This window comes from Silurus meridionalis, chromosome 19 (genome assembly GCF_014805685.1).
Source record: "Silurus meridionalis isolate SWU-2019-XX chromosome 19, ASM1480568v1, whole genome shotgun sequence".
NCBI classification, from domain to species: domain Eukaryota; kingdom Metazoa; phylum Chordata; class Actinopteri; order Siluriformes; family Siluridae; genus Silurus; species Silurus meridionalis.
In genome coordinates, this window is record NC_060902.1 from 5,124,053 (window position 1) to 5,146,189 (window position 22,137).

Below are 22,137 nucleotides of genomic sequence, written 5' to 3' on the forward strand. Positions count from 1 at the left end.
AAGGACCTGTGAAAATATTTTGCTCAGGAATATCAAACATCATAGTGCTACAGTTGTTATAAATCAAAGCTGGTTTCAACACATAAGTATAGAAAAGAGAGGAAAGGAATTTAACAAAAACTCCGAGATCAGGAACAAGACTTAGGGCCGTTGTCATTGTCATTACTTAAAGTAATGCACAATAATCTGAAGGGGGCCTACATAAAGCACAATGTCACAGCGCAACCTTTTATTATTGTCTGCAGAGCACACTGCTGTTCATACATAATTATACCAATCATTTCGGCACACTAAGCTTGAATGTAAGGTTGACTTTGAAGTCAGGTAATATAACAAGTTTCTCACCTCCAATAAAATGTTTGTATATTTTAAAGGTTTTAGAATTGCTCTGTTTAATAAGATGTTAAAGCCAATTCAAGCATTGCGAGAAAACCTTCTGAAATCTTGTTTCCATACAGTATGGGGTTCTTAGCTAATTGCAGTCTGACCAAACCAAAGCTATACAGTAATAAAGAGTACATAGTAATAGTAGTAGTAGAAGATGTAGCATGTAGTAGTAGCAGTAGTAGTACTAATAGTAGTAATCCATAGTAAATGGTAATGCCCTTTTAAGGGAGTCAAGTCCTTGAGTTACTCTGATCCCACTATTTGTAATGTTTTTGTTTGAAAGTTCTTTGTAAATTGAGTTTTTTAAGGCTAATCTAAATAACTAAAAATAAAAATCCCAAGGTGTTTGTCATGTGTGGTGCTTTACCTTAGCATTGCTTTATTTTACTTTGCTTATCAGATTAATGGTTTATGACTTGTTATCAATCTGTAAGTTAATCGTAGCCCTAGCATTTGTGTACATCTTTACACAATATTTATCAGCTGTGACAGTTTGTGAATGGTAATGTTTGCGGCAGCAGGTGGGAGTAGACACAAATATCGCAAGAGAGAGCAGGACACAAACGTTGTGTGAGCTGGCGATAATGGTCCCAAATTCAGTGGGATTGAGAAAACAGTTCCGCACAAGGCTCTACACCAATCCCCAATCCTATTCCACACACTTCCAACATTTTTTTCTAGTCTTTGAAAAGCAGGCTCTGTTGGAACTGCGCAAAACCCAAATTTTCTCCAATTAGAGGCAAACTTAGATTGTGAATGCAGAAAAAAAACTCTAAACAACACCAAACATGCCCTATGAGTACTAGTAACTGTTAACAAAGTCAAGCACCTAATTATCACCGTGCTACTACAGTGTAAACAGCACCAGATCAACACAATACAGAAACCATTCTTTACTCATCAAAAGTCCTAAGGAAGAATTCACTTCTACCATGTGTTTATATTTCTGTTTAGTTCAGTCCCACACCAAAATTGACCACATCAGCTACAATCCATCTGAATAGAAGTATGCAACATCAAATCTCACCACATAGAGCTGCTTCCAGAGTACAACCCATTCCTGTAAAGTGGAGGTGACTTCGGTTACGATGGGATCTTCAAGAGGCACCACTGTCTCATACTGCCTGCACACAAAAACACAAAGACTGCAAGGTTAGAACAGAGTACATGAAAGTCTTAGGTCATGACATGTCTTATTTACCATGTAGTGCACTAATTAGGTGTCTAATACAATCTAGCATGGTTTTACTTAGCATATTTGAATGCATTGAAAAGGTGTGTTACTTCAGTGCCTTGTGATGGTACTACAAGCCCACGATTACAAAGGCTTTCAATTTCAGACAGAACTCAAGAAACATCATCGAACGATGCCTAGTATTTGTTCTTGTAAGTTTTATTTGTCAAAGCAGTCATTAACTGTAAGGAATGTAACAAAATGTCCTTCCATGGCTCCTTTTTTGTTCCCGTGCCTTGTCTTTCCCCCACTGTCTCTTTTGTTCTGTCTTGCCATTTATCTCTCCATCCCATTTTCTCTCCATCAGCCCTGTCATGTCCTTCCTTTATCATTTTTTGTATTGTGCTATGCAAATGTATCTTACCAAGCCCACTTTTCATTTTTATGAACATGTGTGACTTTTTACTCAAAAGAAATAGTATAAAATGACTGTAAAGGCAGAGATCTAGTTAATAGGGTGAAGAGATGTATGTAATAAAGCAATAATATACAGTACAAACAGATGTGTATGGCTAATTTATGATGCATTCAGGCAGTTTGTAAGCGAATGCATAATTACCCCAAACATATTCTTGAGATGCAGGTGCAAGTTTCAATGTAGAAATGCACTTGTTTTGACTATGTCTGAAATGTATGCTTTGTTCTGGGATTTTAACTGTTAGAAAGTTGGAGGCAAAGTTGGAGCCTTTGTGAATAAAGTGACCTCCTGAAGGTATGATTTGCATGAACTAAAGTAGATCTTGAGTGGCCTGCTCTAAAGCTTTGACCTCAACCCTACAACTGCAGCCCAGGCCTCCTCACTCTATATCAGTATCTGAGTATACTAATGCCCTTTTTGGTGAATGAGCACAAATCTCCACAACCACACTGGAAAATCTAGTAAAACATCTAAATTAGGTATCTATATAATGTTAAAACTAAGAAAATGTACCATTTTAAAGAAAAAGTAAGGCCATTTGGCTACAACACAAGGATAGAAAAGTAGATATTACTAAAACGAAAAGTGTATTGGTGCCTATGAAATAGTCTGGAAAATCTGGAAAAGTATCATCAAGGCTGAAAGGTATGAAATGCTTCCATCCAGATATGTTTTTCAGCGAAAGCCAAGACAAATAAAAAAATAGAGACTGGGTGCCGAACTGGCCTGCTTGCAGTCTTTTCACCAATTGAAAACATTTGGAGCATCATGAAATGAAAAACATGACAAAAACCACCTAAAAATTGCTAATAAAAAAGAAAACAACTTAAAAAGTCATCAAACTACTGTGAATTGCTAAAAAAAAAAAACTGTGACAACCTTGGTATAAGAAATTAACCAATATACCTGAAAAGTATTTTGCCCTAAGAGTAACATATTGATGTTAGTGCAATAGTGCTGCTAGAACAGAATTGGTGTGTGTGTGTGTGTGTGTGTGTGTGTGTGTGTGTGTGTGTGTGTGTGTGTGTGTGGGTGTGTTTGTTCATTCGTTCGTTCTTTCGTGCAACTGATTATTTTCTGAGTAAGCAATTGTTAAGAAACGATAAATAGCTAAATGGTACTAATTTACTATATTTCAAACAAAATACAAAATTTACATCTCGGATACGGGAGTCAGACTCAATACACCACCTCAGACTTAGTGTAACTCTGACTCAATGCACGTCAGCTTAAATACACAGCCTCAAACTCAACACAAACCTTAAAATCTCATTAAATTCAAAGATCCAATAAACAACTTCAGATTTACTGAATATCAGACTGAATACAAAAAGGCAGACTTGGGCAACTTTTTTTATTGTGGCGGAAACTGACTTCCATATTAATCCTCTTCTTTTCCCTCGCTGTTTTTAATTTTTTTCATTCTGCAGCATATCCTGTGTTCACCTGTTCAGAGCTCTCCAGAGTTTAGCAGGTGGTGCATCAGTAATAACTGTCCATAGGGAAATACAATGCTCCATGTGCAGTTAAATGGACTAAATGAACCATTGAGGCAAATCATTTGCCTCGATGATTTTTTTGTATTCAAATTACTCGAGTTACTCAAGGAATCATTTTAGCCCTGATATACAGCATACATAAAAAGGAATAGATATAAATATACAGTATATAATATAATTATATATATATATATATATATATATATATATATATATATATATATATATATATATATATATATATAAAGGAATAAAAAAAACCCTCAGGATGTGCTGTTACAGTATACAGTAAACAAATCCATTTTGCAATGGACCATATCAGATCACCACCATCATAGAATATTTTCCTATCTTAGAATAGCCCATCATGCATTATTCTTTAAAAAGCATCAACTGTATCTCACAAAAGTGAGTATACCCCTCACATTTTAGCAACCATTTTAGTATATCTTCTCAAGCAGTATAGATCTCTAAAAATAACTCAACATACAGCCATTATTGTCAAAATAGCGGGCAACAAAAGTGAGTACACCCTAAGTGATAACAGCTGTATGCCATATAACCATGCAAAGCCACATGTCCTATTCATCATGTTCATGTTTTTGTCTGCTTGGCAGGACCATACAAATTTGTGTTTCTTGAATTAGAGTAGTTAAAATTTGGTGCTTTGAGTCCAATTCTCTCATACTGACCACTGGATGTCCAACATGCACCTCATGGCAAAGAACTCTGAGGAATTGCAATTTAGAATTGTTGCTCTCTACAAAGATGGCTTAGGGTATAAGAAGATCTGTAACACCCTGAAACTGAGTTACAGTACAGTGATCAGGGTCATGCAGAGGGTCTGCTTGAAAGTAAAACAAGAGTACAAACAGAGTTAACGTAAAAGAAGAAAAGCTATAAAAAGAATGGTCCAACATTACTTTCAACTAAGTGATATCTGCTCTGTCATGCTATTATAATTTCCCAGTCACTATTCAATGTCAGCAGAAAGGTACTTACCCTGGGTTGGTGACGAAAGCTTTTCGCAGATACACATAGCTGGCTGGGAAGAGCCCCTGTAAAAAAAAAAAAAACAATAATAAAAAAGATTGATGGTAAATCTCACCATTATTACATAAAATGCCAATTCTTGATGAATTAAAAATATTTTTTTATCTTTTAACACACAAATTTAGAATATTACACTATATGGAAAAAACTGTGTGCCCCCCCCTATTATTAATCATATCATTCCAAAACCATTGCGATCAACCTTTGCCTTTATTGTAAACTCACCCTGCTGGGAACGATTTTGGAATGTGACTATGGGGATTTGCTCCTATCCAGCTACTAATGCTCAAGAGGTTTGGGGTTGATGTCCAAAAGAAAGACCTGATGAAGTTGGTATGCAGGCCACTCCCTTCCACAGCAACCTTACCAAACCGTGTCCGTATGGGTCTTACTTTTAAGGCAGAGGTATTACCATTCTGTAAAGGGTTTGGGCAAGGTCACTTAGTTCCAGTGAAAGGAAATCTTGTGTGTTTCTAATTTTGAGGTAACAGTTTAGAAACAAATTTCATATGAGTGTCATGGCCAAGTGTGTATATACTGTGCTTTTGGCCATATAGTGTATATTGATTTACTGTTTAGTACACACTTAACAGTAAACCAATATACACGAAATGGTATGAGTGAGGGGGGAAACTTCAGGAAACTGTAAATATCGTCCCACTCTCCATATGTCATATGTTCATGCTTTCTAAATGAACAACTTTTTGTTCTGAGTTTAGGCAGAGGTAGAAAGAGTATTAAAATAATCTATTAAAAAAAAATATATACTATTAATTGTATGTTATTTTGCTTAAGTATAAGTAAAATTGTTGATCAAAAAAGTTACAAGATAAAAGTAAATGTTAGCTATTAAAAATGTTCAAAAGTGGGGTTTTATGAGATATTTATTTCTAGAGTATGGGATTACCTGTAATAATATGATGATAATACACTGCTGAGCAATGGGACAGCCACAGTAACAGTAACAAAAAGCATAGTTTGTCTTCCTAAAAGAAGTCACACTTGTTGCTTTATTGTTGTCCTTGTGCTCAGCAGTGTATCGCTCTGGTTCTGTACCTGCACTGCACTCTGCTCCTAAAATTGCAAGAGCGATTACGGGTAACACAAAAGAAGTGAACTATCACTCTTATTATTCACTCAGTTATAAATTTTGATGTGATTATGTATGTCCTTCAGTCATGTCCTTATTAATATTCAAACAGGTGGTCATTTTAATAGGACATCTTTAGCATTAGCATAATTGATTTCTAGTTATCAGCAGGTTGCTAGTGCCAACAATGTCATGACCAATGTCAGGGATAAGGGATAAATGCACACCGTTCACCTTGACTGTTGATTTCTGTAAAGTTGCTTTGAGACAATGTCTGTTGTGAAAAGCGCTATACAAATAAATTTGACGACTTGACAATGTCTTTTTGAGTAATTTGAGCAAAGCGGCATTACATTTTTGATTTACAATTGACTTAGTAGCAGATGGGATTTAAAATGTAGTGAAGTACAACACTTCAAACAAAACATACTTAATAAAAAGTAGAAATGCACTAAAACCTGACTAAATACAGCAATCTGTGTGAACGTAATTCATTACTATCCAGATCTGAAATCAAGACTTGTAAAACTATGTAATGTATTACTGCATCACTACTATCCCAACTACTGAGAGCATCAGCAGCTCTTGAACAAAGACTTTATATAATATTGACAACATTAATAATGTCCAAGTCTCAAACATTGGGCTATCAAGCAAGATTCCTATTGTCATTGTTACAGTGCGTGAGGTGAACACAGAAGAGCTAACCAAGGTTGGCCGGTTGCAGAGAAAATGTTAAAAGAAACGCAGAAGACCTAGCATAAAAAATGATGTATTGAAAAACAGACAGAATCTTTTTTGATTAGCCTCTGTATAGAAACAGGCTATTATGGTGCTTCCTTTTTCATAAGCCCCAAATTCATCTCTCATACATCATACAATAAAAATAGATCTGTATATCATATGTATACCAAATTGTTTTTGGAAAAAACAAGTTGTTGGAATACTTTCACCAACCTGGCAATGGCATCTCTGCTGTAACTCATGGCAACTGCATTGTACAGCTTTTTTTTTTTCTGCATACTAGGACTTTGCCATCTCCACTACTTTTATGTTAGATTTCTCATTAATATGAAATTGTTGAAAAACATGTTACTAGAAAATGCTGAGTCTGAAATTAATCTTGCGCTCTTTTGTTTTCTCTTGTTAAACATCCCTGTACTCACAATATCCTCCTGTAATATCGATACTCTCACAGGAGTAACAAAAATACAGCGGTATCAATAACGCCACCAACACACAGTAGCTAAACACGTCACATATTTACTGTAAACCTGTACAATGAGATTCGGTCTGGAGATTTACATTGCACCGTCTTTTTTTTGTATGGACTTCATGTTCATCAGGCTTTTTCTCTCAGTATGGTTAATAAGCATTACTTTAATTTGTATCATGTGTTATTTGTGTGTCCAGCTGTTTTTATTTGTACTAGACAAAAGTCTTATGTTTGTTTAGTTTATTTTGTTGTAATTTTCTGTAAGTTTCTTTTACATTATGATCTGCCTGTCATATGGTGTGTCTGTCTTGCTGATTGTACCAAATGAATTGTACCAAACTTGTCTTAAATTGGACTAAATTTCATATGTTCACACATTTTATATTTTTCAACAATCACTTTAAATCTTTAAAACACTAGATGCTTAGAACTGTGTGCACATTAATGCTATTATAGGAGGACAGTTTTGTTCCTTGTGGTGCTAATGAAGAGTAATGTGGACCATATTTTTGATCTAGAGAGTAAGATGCTCCCTAAATGCCATTCTATATAATATAAATGCCTGTCCTTGACAAGAAACCAAATTTTATTCACATATTGTTTAATATGCTGCTTAAGAAAAATGTTATTCTTCTATCAATTAGTAAACTACTTTATTACCCAAAGCTGAACAGCCTAAATTTAGGATGAACATAAAATAAAAAAAAATCCTTTACCATACAAAAAAATAACTTAACTGTGAATAATTCATGGTAACAAAGAAGTTCGTATTGAGTAGAATCCTGATTTAGATCAACCTATTCATGCCTTCTGCCATTTTCCGACATGCTTTACATTCTATATAACATGAATCACAGTACAAATGAATTGGAATGAAATAACAGCAGGTAGGGGTGACCCCGAATAGTTAAAGATTTGATGCTTTGAAAGGAGGTGCCTGATTCGACTACGAATCTCACAATTAAATCTTTGCAGAGATGTTATGAAACAAGGATCATGCCATGTTGGTTTCATGGGGGTGCTCAATGTCTGATTTTGACCTAGATCTACTGTTTGTCTCCTAATAATTTAATATACAGCCTATTATATTAATGCTGTAAATAAAAATGTGAAAAGAAAAAAAGCTTTTAATATTTCTAACAAGGATAAAAAAAGGGCCTCGTGACAGATTTAAGTTTTTCTTTCCATGACCGACCCAGGAGCATCTTGGTGGCAGGGATTTAAATAATTATGTCTGGGATATTCTGTAAATGAATATTCTGTTCTAATTTAATTCTGTAAATTAATTTTTGATTGTTTTTCATTTGCCGACATGTGAAATGCAAATCCTGACTGCAGGTTGGCCTTTCTGCAGTTATTTGTTATTTTCTAGGTTGGTCCAAAATACATGTATACATTTTCTTCTATATCTTTGTGTGAAGTTCTGTACATCATCGCTTTGAAACGTTGTGAGGAATTGTTTTATGAATGTTTATCTATATTGCTTCTCAACTTACCTTTAAATTAAAAAAAGAAAAATTGTCAGTTGCGCTTTATGAGTCAGTTGCTTTTGTGTGCTGTGAGTGAAAGAAAATAAAATTGTCTTACCCACTAGTTGACCACCTGGCGCCCACCCACCCCATCACAAACACAATGAGACACACACACACACACACACACATACTCACAGGATTCCACTATGTAAATCTTGGTACACACTATTCTATACATTTCTGCCTGGGTGCAACACAAATTTTCATTTTGATATCCAACCTTCTCGCTTGTCTGTTTGTATTCACTTTGAGCTTACTATGTACAGGCATTGTGTTCAACTCAAGTGTGGTAGAAGCTGTATAAAATATGTCATATTTCAGTGAATCACTATAGGCATTGGGACACTTTTTGCTCAATCTGGCATGAGCAAACATGATGCTCAGTTGATGCTGTTTGGGATACTGGGAATTCATGTTTACTGCAGTAGACATCTTCACGGAGTGCTAAATCAGTTCTTGCTGTAGTTATACACGTCTCACAGCAATCCAGAAATTTACTCTCATGTTTAACAAGTGAATTTTTGTTTACTGAACCTCCACCAGATAGTGAGGATGGCTGAGAAGATCATCGGTGTCTCTTTTCCCTTCATCATTACACAATACGCAAGGCCACTAGCATGGTGGCTAATCACACACAAACACCCCTTACATACTGTTCACCCTCTTGCCATCTGGAAAAAAGTACCAAACCATTTGGGCACTTTAAAAAGAGACTAAACTGACACCCACTCACACACTCGAACAAAACTAGTGCACAGAAATGCTGCTAAACATCCAATACATACATATACAATATTTATTCGTATAATGTACTATTCTCCACTGTATTATACACATCTACTGTATTTGTTTCTTTGGCAATGTCACTTTATTTACCATCTCACTAACTTGTTTTTTTGTTTGTTTTTTTGGCAGAAAATGCTGCACACATGCACTTTATGTAGTGTCCTAGTGTGTTCTGTGCTATGTTGTGTTCATTTATTTTGATTTGTGTAGCACCACTTGTGGAACGTTGTTTTATTTCACTGTGTACTGCACTGTATATGGTTGAAATGACAAGAAAAGCCTTAAAGTAAATTGACTTGTTGGACAATGTATTAGCTGATCTGTAGTTAATCTTTTGTTTTAATTGCTTTCCAAATGTAATACTAGTCATATGTTACCTACATTTAAATGAACAATTTAGACTTTAGAAAAAGAAGAAGAAGAAGTAAGTGAATAAGAGAGAAAAAGAAGAATGTATTTGGAGAAAAAGAAGAATTAAAAATAAAAGAAAGAAAATAAAGAAAAAAAGACGAAGAAAATTAAGAGAAAGAAGAATGGAAAGATTTTTTTAAATATGAAGAAAAAAATTAATAAGAATGAAAAAGCACAAAAAGAAATAATATAAAGAAAGAAAAGAAAGGAACAAAATTGAAAAACAGTAACTTTCAATTGTCACACTGGACAGCAAGTCATCCTGCACTAAGGTGCCACAACGCACTGCACTGAAGAGCATGCCATGGATTCACAGCTGCACAAAGTGTTACATGATACAGTCACATACTGTACAGATGGTACAATAGTACCAAACAGAGAATTAAAGTATTACAGCAAACTTCCCGGCCATTAATTCAAGCAACAGACATACCCTACACTGCCAAAGTATTTAGACTGACCAAACAACCCCATATGTGCTTGCTGGACATCCTAATATAAATTTTGTCTCACTTTACTGTAATAATAACCTGCACTCCAATGCGAAATCTTTCCATTCAATTTTGGAGCATGTACCTGTCTAATGAACATCGTGTTGAAAACAGTTGGTTGACCAGCTTCTGAGTCATCAATAACTAGATCTAAACACATCCTAATTATCCCAACCTTATGCTCACTATGCCGGGGTATATTAAATTCTGGGCAGCAATTCTGGGCACAACATTCTATCTTTAGCCTTTACACCTCACTGAATCAACTGAGGTAATAAAGAAGGAAGGAAAAGAGCTGATAAATATATGGGCCGTGAACGTCCTGTCCTGCAAGATTGCACATCTGTGTTATGCCACAGCAGCTCAGAGACACTTCGACCATACAACCACATGGCCCCAGGCTCGTTATGAATGCTAACTCATGAATCATACATGTCAACGACAACGGTGCAGTTTGGAGTGTCCTATTTTACTCAACCCCTAAAATCCAGCTCAGACTAACAATTTAGAAAAGAGGATAAATTGAATGACTAATTTACTGGATTCAGTTTGTATTAATATCCAATACTTCTGTTAATACATTTCACACAAGGGGCAATTCTGTTTTTTGTTATACAGTTATACTGGTCTATGCTGGACATGGCATTGATATCACACCAGTAAGTGTACCATAAGGTTAAGATATTTATAGTAAATGTGTGAAGGACACTTTTCAGACTGCATTGCTATTTAAGAATCGATTGGTTTAAAAGTGTCACCCAGTCCAATAAAGAAGCCTTAATATAAACTGTGATGCTATGCATACTTGCGATATTTTACATATAATTTCTTTGCGCTATAGTGTATTCAAAGATATACAATATAAACCAGGATCAGAGTAACAGTTTCTAAAAATACAGAGTTTGGTAAATGGATCTTCTTGAGAATGACTGTCAGTGCACAAATTTTAAAACCAAATTATTCACTGCAAGATAAAATCCGAAAATAACATCATGACGTACAATACTTTGTTTGATAGGTTTTTTTTTTGTTTAATTTTCGAAACTTTTTCTTTGAGAGGTTTTCAATCAGCAGCAGAGCCGTAGCACTATGTGATATCGGATGTTACGCACTACTACTTTATACTTCTGTTTAAATAAATATGTGTGCCAGGTAGGTGAGGAGAGATTGGAGTTAAACGAGTTACTTAGTCCTTGGTGTCATGTGCTTTTAAGCACAGCATGTTGTAGGAATCAGTGAGTGCTGCATAGAAGAACCGGTCACACCAATCCTTTTTAAGATATTCTTCGGTACCACCATTACAGAAGTCGTGTTCACTTTCAGCAGGTGAGAGCTGCTTTGGAGCTCGGGGCTGTCTGGCTTGTGTCTATACTAGCAGGCTTTTCCAGCAGAAATGTTTATTGTCTGCAAAAATCACCTATTATCTATACCCTTCGAGCTACTGGTCTGGTAATTTCAGGAACCGTCACTGCCACCATAAGTTGCGTACTTGCTAAACAACATTGAGCAGTTGTACATTAACAACTTAGTCCACAAGGCAATGTGATTTATTCCTTACAGCCTAAAACAAAGATGGCATAGTGGCACAACAAGTCACAGTTTCATGGCCCCTTGTTCAGTCCTGAGGCTGGGCTACTGTTTGTCAAGTGGCTGTACTGCCTCTAATGTTCGAATGTGGAGTAAAGCGCAAAAATATTACAATATAATAAGCAGTACTGCAGATGTTAACATGACATGTAGGTTAGCAGCATTTGGGTGGAGTTTTATATACTCTCTGTGAGTTTTGTCCAAGTAATTATCCTCCTGCTTTTTCCATTTCACTCACACTTCTCAAAAAACTTGCCAGTAGGTAGACTGAAGGTGCTAAATTGCCCCTAGATGTGCGAGTGTGTGAATGTGTGTGGGCACAATGACTGGCATCCCATCCAGAATGTGTTAAATCCCAAGGTAATCCCAAACTAGACTCCAGATCCACTGAAACCCTGACCAGGATAAAAACGGCTCATGAAGATGACCGAAGGACTAAAATCGAACATGTTCGCATGCAATTTATAGTCTATAGAGGAGATCCAAACAACAATTGCTGCCATTTTCTTAAACTTCAATCGTGCTGTGTGTATGTTATCAATCGGTTATCAAAAAATTTACCTCTAGCGATGCCTGTACCTCTATATGGTTTAATTTATTTTAATTCAGAGATAAATAGGTTATAAAATATGAAAATATATGTTAGTGCCTAGAAGTTTAATGCCTATAAATTGTCCCTTATAAGTTTATCAATAATTAGCAAGCCAGTGGTGAAGGGTCCCTGATGGTCTAGTGTTTAAAATGCGGCGCTCTCACCGCTGTGGCCCGGGTTCGATCCCCGGTCAGGGAACCAACCCCAGCCACTCTTAGTGCTGGTCCCAAGCCCGGATTAATGGGGAGGGTTGCGTTAGGAAGGGCATCCAGCGTAAAAACACGTGCCAAATCAAACATGAGCTGTGGCGACCCCTAATGGAAGAAGCCGAAAGAAAGTTTTTAGCAAGCCAGTGGTGACAGGCAAGAAAAAAAATCTCTGAGATGGAAAGAGGAGAGGAACTAGACTCATTTGGGTGGCACTGAATGTCTATTCATTACAGTCCCATCATTGTGAGGTGTGCTGTTCAGTAATAGGTTCTTAAATGCAGAACTGTTCATATAAATTGCAGTTATCTGTTTAGATTCGTCAACAAAAACACCATTTTCAAAAACAAGGGCAAAAATACCTGTGCTTTTATACACAATCCTTGTCAGATGCTTTGATTTTTATATATACACATGATGTTTCTTGAGCAACTCAAGAACTTTGAGGGTTGATTTGGACTTTAATTAATATCAGCAGTCTACTATAATGGCTCGGGATAACAGGTTGCATGAACAGGTTTGCCATTAAGCACCTATCGCTGCACACCTCAACAATGATGGACCTGTAATGAATGGACATTTGGTGCCACGCAGATAAAGATGAGTTCCCTTTTCAGTCTGGGTCCTCTTAATGATTCTTCCTCATGCCATCTCAGGGAGTTTTTCCTAGCCACAGCCACCACTGGCTTGCTCATTAAGGACAAACTTACAATTATAAGGAACAAAGTTATACACACCAAACTTATACATTCTTTTATACAACTTTATTACCTTTTTTTTATCTCTGTAAAAGCTTTGAGACAATGTCCATTGTTGAAAGATCTATACAAATAACAATTAATTGAATTGAATTGCATAGACACACGTTTGAGTCTGATCATCGATGAGATGTACAGCTTCAAATGCTACTACATTCTTTAGAATCAGGTAGTATACAGAGAAGTCAGTGGGGTGAACACGCTGAGCTGTTACTAATGGTCTTTGCTCCCAGCTAGAGTGTACCTTAAACTGTTTAGGAACAAGGAATCGGGGGAGGCAATGTAGAGATAGCGCAGCTTCCATTCCTCTGCCTGAACGCTCACTTAGCAAAAAAAGGTCAGCGATGAGCCGAATAATAATAGCATTTCCTGCTTCAAGCAAAAGAAACGCAAAAGTGAAAAAAGCAGCCTCTGCATGTCAGAATCATCACTGGCAGTCTTTTCTTCTCTCTTTTATTATGTGGGTAGCAGAATAACTGGTGTTTGCTTAATAATTCGATAGTACATAAACACTCAGTAAAGGCCTTGTTGATGTCCCAGGATACAATTGTTTTCACTTTTTCTTTAAGAAGGAGGAAAAATTCAGTGAACAAAATCATTGTTACACAGGCATCTTCCTACGCACTGTTTTCTTTTATGTTATATTACAGAGTTTATGAAGAAGGTGAAAGAACTAGAAATTACAGTTAACATTATAAAGTAATTTATTTAGTGCACAGAAAGTGGTGTTCAAATCGCAAGGTTTCAGAGCACAATATTCCGCAGTTATTTCCCATCTCTAACATAATATAACGGTAGGTTTGTTGCTTGCTCAAAATTGCCCCTGACTAAGAAATTCGTGTAATGTCCTGCAGTGGGCAGGTTTTCCATTCCTCCCCCCATCCCCTCAGTATGCCCCATGAAATACTTGAGAACACTGTAATGCCAGCTCAGTCAGCATGGTGTGTGATTACTGGAAGTGACAGTTCCTCAACATCAGGTACATCACTCGAGTTCCTAATTACTTTTAACTAGATCTGGACACAGTACATTCTTTCTATAATTCATTCCTACAATTATTGTTTTGTTTGTACTCACTCATGATATAGTGATAGTCATGATACAGAATTTCCAGATACAAACTGTACAAATGACCATGAGTAGGCAGTTACTATGGATAAGTGAATTAACCTTAAACAGGAAGAAGCTAAAGATAAATGAATGAACCCTGACAAAAGTCATTAAAACACATGCATAAACTCTGACTAGGCAGCTACTAAATATAAATGAATGAATTTAGACCACACTGTTACTAAATATGAATTAATGAATGTTAACAAATATGAGCTTTGCACCACATTCCTACCATTCGTACACCATGTTTTTGTCTAGAACACTTTTTATGCATCTCTAGTAACTGCTTAAGTACCAAGTAAAAACAAAAAAAACCCGGCATGTAATTAATTAAGCAATAAAAGAGCAGAAGAATCCATCTAACCCTAACTCTGTGAGCGGTTAAGCACTCAAAAGCAATCAAAAAACATCATGAATACATTTTGATTCGATTGCAAAACCAACAAGGTGCTGTGTCTAATCAGGAAAATGAATTCAGAGCTTTTACCGTAATCAAACCAATTTAATAAGACACTGTTTTCAATTGCTTGTGTTTTTTTAATGACTTGCTATAAAAACAACTCAGTTTGATAATGTAACCATTTGTAAGTCTGTATATGGTAGAAAAGTAAAAATCTGTTTTCTGGACTATTAACAGCACAAACATCATTGTAACATGGTAGATTAAATACTAAATAGCACCATTCCTTTATAATAAACATAAACTGGACATTGCGGTGCTTTCTTATATTTTATAAATATAAGACTTTTTTTAAATCTTTAACTCCCGCTGATGTTGATTAATAGCTGAGCCATGTGTGACTAACAGCCTGTCAGGAATCTCGCTACCTCTCTAACCCCCCACTTGATCCCTCTCCATGTGTGGTATTGGGTTGCATTTCTGCTACGGTAAAGAGTAATGATCTGCTCTAATAGGCTGGAATTCATCTCTGAAGGCTCTACAGATGGATGGAGCCTGGTTGAAGAAACCAGAATAGAAACCTTCAGCAAAAAACAAATGATGCGTGGTTAAAAAAAAAAAGTCATCTCTTTTTTAGGTAAAGTATAGCATAGAAAAGGTGATTAATCAATCTGGAGTTTGAAATAGAGCGAGCTGAGCTCATCTTTCTTGTTTGCTTTGCCTGAAAGGAGGCCAGACTAAAAAATAGATTGAAAAAAATAAGAGACTTTTTTGTTTTTTGTATGGGGGGTTTTGGCTCATGCACAGTATATTATGACAACGCAGTGAATTTGGCATTAGACCCTGTCAAGATTCATCTAATCCAACTGCGTCAAATGGTGGCGGCAGCTTTGGAAGGTTTAATAAGTTTTGATTATAATAGATTAAAGCAGGGGATGCTTAATGAAAATATATGTAGATCCAGTTACAATAAAATTCTGTGCTTATTAACGTCTGAATAAGGAGCTATTAAGCAGCATTATTAACATTATTGACTACATACATAGTACACATTATGCTTATTAAAAGGCTGCACAATGAATCACATTTCTTATTTAGTTTTTAATACAATTTGAATAATAAAAAGTTTTACGTTTATTTAAATTGATGCCAACTTTGTTTCTTAATATGCAAAACGCAATGAATAATTAGGATAATTTCAATACAGTGCAAAACAGAAAAATCCAAAAATCTAGGGATTTTAGCTCTAATTATTCAGTCCCTTTGAAACAGTTCATGGAGTGTGCTACAGTGCCCTTGTTACTTGATAATGTACTAGCTTCTTTAGATTCTTTTAGATCTGTGGATCATTTTGGCAAGAAAAAAAACTTATGCTTTGGGTTGAACGTTTCTCCTCATTATATGTTGTGATTTTTTTTGTCATTTTGCCAGCCATTTCATCATCAGCCCAACACTGTGTGCTTAACATGCATTGTTCAGACTGCTGGCAGGACGCATTGCTCACTTGTCATTCAAACTCAGACCTATTGTTTACCTTATTGTATAGTATCTATGCTAATCTGAGAGCTGCTTATTTTTCTGCCAGACTGATAAGTAATTTCTTGTCATTTTGTCTGAAAATAGGACAATAGCGATTAGATAAAACAAAAAAGTTAAGAATAAGAAAGTAAGTTAGCATTAGCGTTAGCTCCCAAGAGTGCTATGAGCTTGACTTGATAAAGTTTTCTTTTCAAAAAGTCCCTGTGGCAGTGATTGATTTTTCATTATGCTTATAAAGTGTGGTTCACAGAGATATTACTTTTAAATGTTTTTGTTATTTTGGTTTCCTTATTAAATTGTGTGTAACCAATTGATTCTTTAGCAAAAGTTATACTGCTGTAGGTATAGATCAAACCCACTAACGTATTCACTGGCATAGCAAACCCACTGGAGAATAAAGTCATGTTAATTGTTCTTATAAGTTAAATCAAATAAGGTTTTTGTAAATACATCCATAAGTATTTACATACAGTGAGGAAAATAAGTATTTGAACACCCTGCTATTTTGCAAGTGCTCCCACTTAGAAATCATGGAGGGTCTGAAATTGTTATCGTAGGTGCATGTCCACTGTGAGAGACATAATCTAAAAAAAAAAATCCAGAAATCACAATGTATGATTTTTTAACTATTTATTTGTATGATACAGCTGCAAATAAGTATTTGAACATCTGAGAAAGTCAATGTTAATATTTAGTACAGTAGCCTTTGTTTGCAATTACAGAGGTCAAACGTTTCCTGTAATTTTTCACCAGGTTTGCACACACTGCAGGAGGGATTTTGGCCCACTCCTCCACACAGAGGAAGGAGGTTGTTCCCCAAAATCTCACAATACATGGCCCCGGTCATCCTCTCCTTAATACAGTGCAGTCGTCCTGTCCCACGTGCAGAAAAACACCCCTAAAGCATGATGCTACCACCCCCATGCTTCACAGTAGGGATGGTGTTCTTGGGATGGTACTCATCATTCTTCTTCCTCCAAACACGTTTAGTGGAATTTTGACCCAAAAGTTCTATTTTGGTCTCATCTGACCACATGACTTTCTTCCATGACTCCTCTGGATCATCCAAATGGTCATTGGCAAACTTAAGAGGTGCCTGGACATGTGCTGGTTTAAGCAGGGGAACCTTCCGTGCCATGCGTGATTTCAAACCATGACGTCTTAGTGTATTACCAACAGTAACCTTGGAAACGGTGGTCCCAGCTCTTTTCAGGTCATTCACCAGCTCCTCCCGTGTAGTTCTGGGCTGATTTCTCACCTTCCTTAGGATCATTGAGACCCCACAAGGTGAGATCTTGCATGGAGCCCCAGTCCGAGGGAGATTGACAGTCATGTTTAGCTTCTTCCATTTTCTAATGATTGCTCTAACAGTGGACCTTTTTTCACCAAGCTGCTTGGCAATTTCCCCGTAGCCCTTTCCAGCCTTGTGGAGGCGTACAATTTTGTCTCTAGTGTCTTTGGACAGCTCTTTGGTCTTGGCCATATGGGGTGGACAGGTGTCTTTATGAAGCTAACGACCTCAAACAGGTGCATCTAATTTAGGATAATAAATGTAGTGGAGGTGGACATTTTAAAGGCAGACTAACAGGTCTTTGAGGGTCAGAATTCTAGCTGATAGACAGGTGTTCAAATACTTATTTGCAGCTGTATCATACAAGATGTACACCCAGATGTTTCCATGTTTCTTCATTTTCTTACTGCCTAGCAAAACCTCCAGTTGGAAAATTTTACACAGAGTTGAATTATTACACTTTTACAGTCTTCCAATTCAATCATTTGTAGCTGATGAGGTAAAAGTTTTTACAAAGAGAAGAGCCAAGGAAATTTAACTTCTCATTTCACAACAAATGTATATAATCTTATTAATGTATCAGCAGTGAATTTATATATACACTCATTATTAGAAACATCTATACACCCTGCACATTCATGCAATTGATCCACTCAGCCAATCACATGGCAGCAGCACAGTGCAAAATAAATCATGCAGTTGAGGTCAGACAAGGTTAAACCATGAGCACACATCTGTCAAACATGTTAAGGGTCTATCCTAGGAGCCCAAATGTGGCATATAGTGAACTTCTGATAAGTAAACGAAGGTCTTAACTATTGAGACAACACTGATCAGTTGTTCCACAGATTTTACGTATTTGATATGTTCCCTTTTTGCTTTAATGCTTGATTACTCATGTTAGATTAAATCCACTGGTGTGTTGTCTGAACAGGTGTTTCAGTAGAGGAAAAGTAAATGTATATATATATTTATATTTTTTATATATTTATAAAACAATAATATATAATAATAATATATTATATAATATATTATAATTTGATTGATTGCTTAAATATTGAAAGTTTTAAGAATGTTTAAGTGAACTAATAAAAAGATATTATAACAGTGATCATTTCCCCAATTAAAGTATTACTAACAGAGATTAGTGGAGTAAAGTGACGACAATAAGACTTATGTTTAAATGCTGCATGTGACTTGTACCAACTCTGATGTTGATGTCAAAAGTCTTACAGTATGTGGGTGGTGCTTATAAGTAGATTAATGTGGTAGTAGAGTAGGGAGGGGTTTCAGTGAAATATGAAAAAAAAAATATATATATATATATATATATATATATATATATATATATATATATATATATATATATATATATATATATATATATATAATTTTCTGCCTTTTAATTATCGATGTAGGTGCATTATCCTCATCCTCATCATCATCCTCATCATCATCATCATCATTATTGTTATTATTATTACTACTACTATTATTATTACTATTATTATTATTATTATTATTATTATTATTATTATTATTATAATTTGGCTTGCAAGAAAAAGTGAAACAAATTAAAGTTATTCAAAGGCAGTACTTGAGATCTTATGTGAAAATTACACAATTTGAAAGGTCTTTTACAGGCTGTCAAAACATACACACACACTCACAAACTCAAACAAACACAGATCTTTCATAGATTGTTGGTGTCTTTTAATACAGTTCCTAAAACCATGACAAAATGATCTTGCTTGCCTTCATGCTTCTCCACATTCCACTACACATTTCAGATGCCTTTGCTCCTGGGAAGCACTCAAGTCATCAATCATGGTGATGGAGCAGGAGACAATGCATTTTCCCCTACAGACTGGCGTTTCTTCCTAATCACTTACGCTAAACTCTCAGTCAGCTGCCCTTGCGTGATTTGCATTAAAGGGTTTGGCATGATCATGTTGTGTTAACCAGAGGATTTAAGCCATTCTGATTTTCTGATATATATATATATATATATATATATATATATATATATATATATATATATATATATATATATATATATATATATTTATAAAACACTATATTGGGTATTGGGTATTGGGACCCCTGCCCATACCTGTTATATGTGGTTATTTTCCAAACTTTTACCAGAAAAACTGGAGACACTCAATTGTATAGGGCACCTTAATGCAAAATAATAACAAAATAATAACATTTTAAACTTGGACACCCAAACCTGTTCCAGCATGGCAATGCCCCTGTGCACAGAGTGAGCTCCTTGAATATATGGTTTAAATGCTTTGGAGAGGAAGATCTTCAGTGGGTTGCTACAGAGCTCTGATCTCATCCCTTCTGAACACCTTTGGGATGAATGTGAACGCTGACAGCACCCCAGACCTACTCACCTATATCAGTACCTGCCTTTCGTAACACTCTTGTGGCTGATGAACAAATATTCGTAAGTACACTCCAAAATGTAGTGGAACAACTTCCCAGGCCAGAAGTAAGGAAGGAATTATGAGAGCAAATTGGGACTAAATGTGGAATGCAATGCTCAGAAATGACATACCATACTTATGACCATGTGACCTAATATAGTGTGTGTGTGTGTGTGTGTGTGTGTGTGTGTGTGTGTGTGTGTGTGCGTGTGTGCGTGTGTGTGTGTATATGTATGTATATATATATATATATATATATATATATATATATATATATATATATATATATATATATATATATATATATTATGTGTACACTAAATGGGCAAAAGTTATAATAAGCTCCACTCTTCCGGGACGATATTCCATTAGATTTTGAAATGTGTTTGTGGAAATTTGTGTTCATTCAGCCAAAAAGGCGGGTCAGGTACTGAGGTAACGTGAGGAGGCCTGAGGTGCAGTCAGCGTTTAATTCATTTAAAGCTGTTTAATAGAGTTGAGATCAGTGCTCTATTGCAGGACATCTTCTGCTCCATCTCATGAAAACCATGTCTTTATGAAGTTAGCTTTGTGCACAGGGGAACTGTCATGCTGGAACAGGTTTGAGACTTAAAGTTCAAGGTAAAGGAAAGTTTTATGTTACTGCATCTGAAGACATCCTATTCGATTGTGGGCTTCCAGTTTTGTGGTAACAGGTTAAGGAAGACCCTCATATAGATGGGGAACTTGGGTGTTCCAAAACTTTTGACCATACAGTGTAACTAAAGTGTAGATATAGCCCTAAGAGGTTTAGATCTTAGTACGAATATTTTTCCTTGAATGACTGATTAGCGGGCACTTACCTTTTTTGTCAATTGTATAGGACATTCATGTCCATGCAAGCAATGGCACTGAATGCCTGGCTCTACAGTTTTCTCAGTGTGGGTTTGGCATGCTAATGATGGTCCACACGCCAGCTTTGTGTCACCTCTAGAGCAGATTAGCTTTGGCTGGCACAAAAAGCTGACACTAGTAGAGATGGCGGGCACGTCCAGCATGACGCTTTGAAGTGCTGCCACATGGCACTGTCCACACAGGCAAATCCACAATTTTATATCATACCTCTAAGCTTTCACCTGGTGAAATGTGTAAGGTGTCATGTGGCACACCTGTACCCAGCCAAGGGCTTGAATTGGCAGAGAAATCTAGTTGTGAGAAAATCTGGGTATATAATCTTAATTTCTTAATTGTTGCTTCATTGTTTTCTTCTGAAAATTTTTCGGACTATAAGCCGCTACTTTTTTCTCACGTTTTAAACCCTGCGGCTTAAACAACGAAGCGGCTAATTTATGGATTTTTCCTGGGTTTTTCCCGGTTTCACAAACTTCAAGCCAAAAAAACTGAGTAACATAACGTTAGACCAATTAAATTTACGAACGGAAACGAAAAAACGCATCTCACCTGTGTTCTGAGCTGCAAGGCATCGGGAGAATAAACTTTCATCGGTGGTGATTTTTAAACGCACGACGATGACAAAAGATAAACTCCCGAGAGAAATAGTTGTGAAAGGAAGGAGGAAGACAGTGAACAATGACTTTCTTGGTCGACTACTCTTTAGATACAAGCCGTAGTAATGCGTTGAGTCTGGGTGAAGGGAGAGCTCGCTAACTCAGTTTCAACAGAAATCGTAGAAGCACAGACAGCTTTCCAAAACTCGTGCTTTTTTTTTTTTCTTGGCAACAGCGTTACAGGTTAGTCAAAGAAACTTATCGCATCAGAAAATAATAAGGACATATTCCTCGGTCTTGCATACATGCAGTAATACTATTCCCAAAAAGGAGCCACACTGTCTTTCATTAAAGCCTGTGTAAAGTTTATTAGTTTCAGTGTAGACACTGCGGCTTATAGACAGGTGCGGCTTATTTATGTTCAAAATAAAAATCTTTGTCAAATTCAGTGGGTGCGGCTTATATATGGGTGCGCTTTATAGTCCGGAAATTATGGTAGTTAATGTGCAGCTTGAATAGCAGTACAGATTTACTGTCCTCTAAAAATAACTCAATATACAGACATTATTGAATCCCAGCAACAACCTGTGTAGTGTTTGTGAATCTTATGCC

At 36.2% G+C, this 22,137-nt stretch overlaps 1 protein-coding gene across 6 annotated transcripts in view; it reads right to left on the reverse strand.

Annotated features, from left to right (window-relative positions):
• dock3 (dedicator of cytokinesis 3) overlaps positions 1-22,137 on the reverse strand; it is a 228,867-nt gene that overhangs the window by 140,519 nt on the left and 66,211 nt on the right. For all 6 annotated transcript variants that reach the window (XM_046875282.1, XM_046875279.1, XM_046875280.1 and 3 more), the window contains exons 4-5: positions 4,541-4,596; positions 1,415-1,511 (exon numbers count right to left, since the gene is read on the reverse strand). In XM_046875282.1, coding sequence (XP_046731238.1) covers positions 1,415-1,511; positions 4,541-4,596 — 153 coding nt within the window. The remainder of the gene's footprint in view (positions 1-1,414; positions 1,512-4,540; positions 4,597-22,137) is intronic.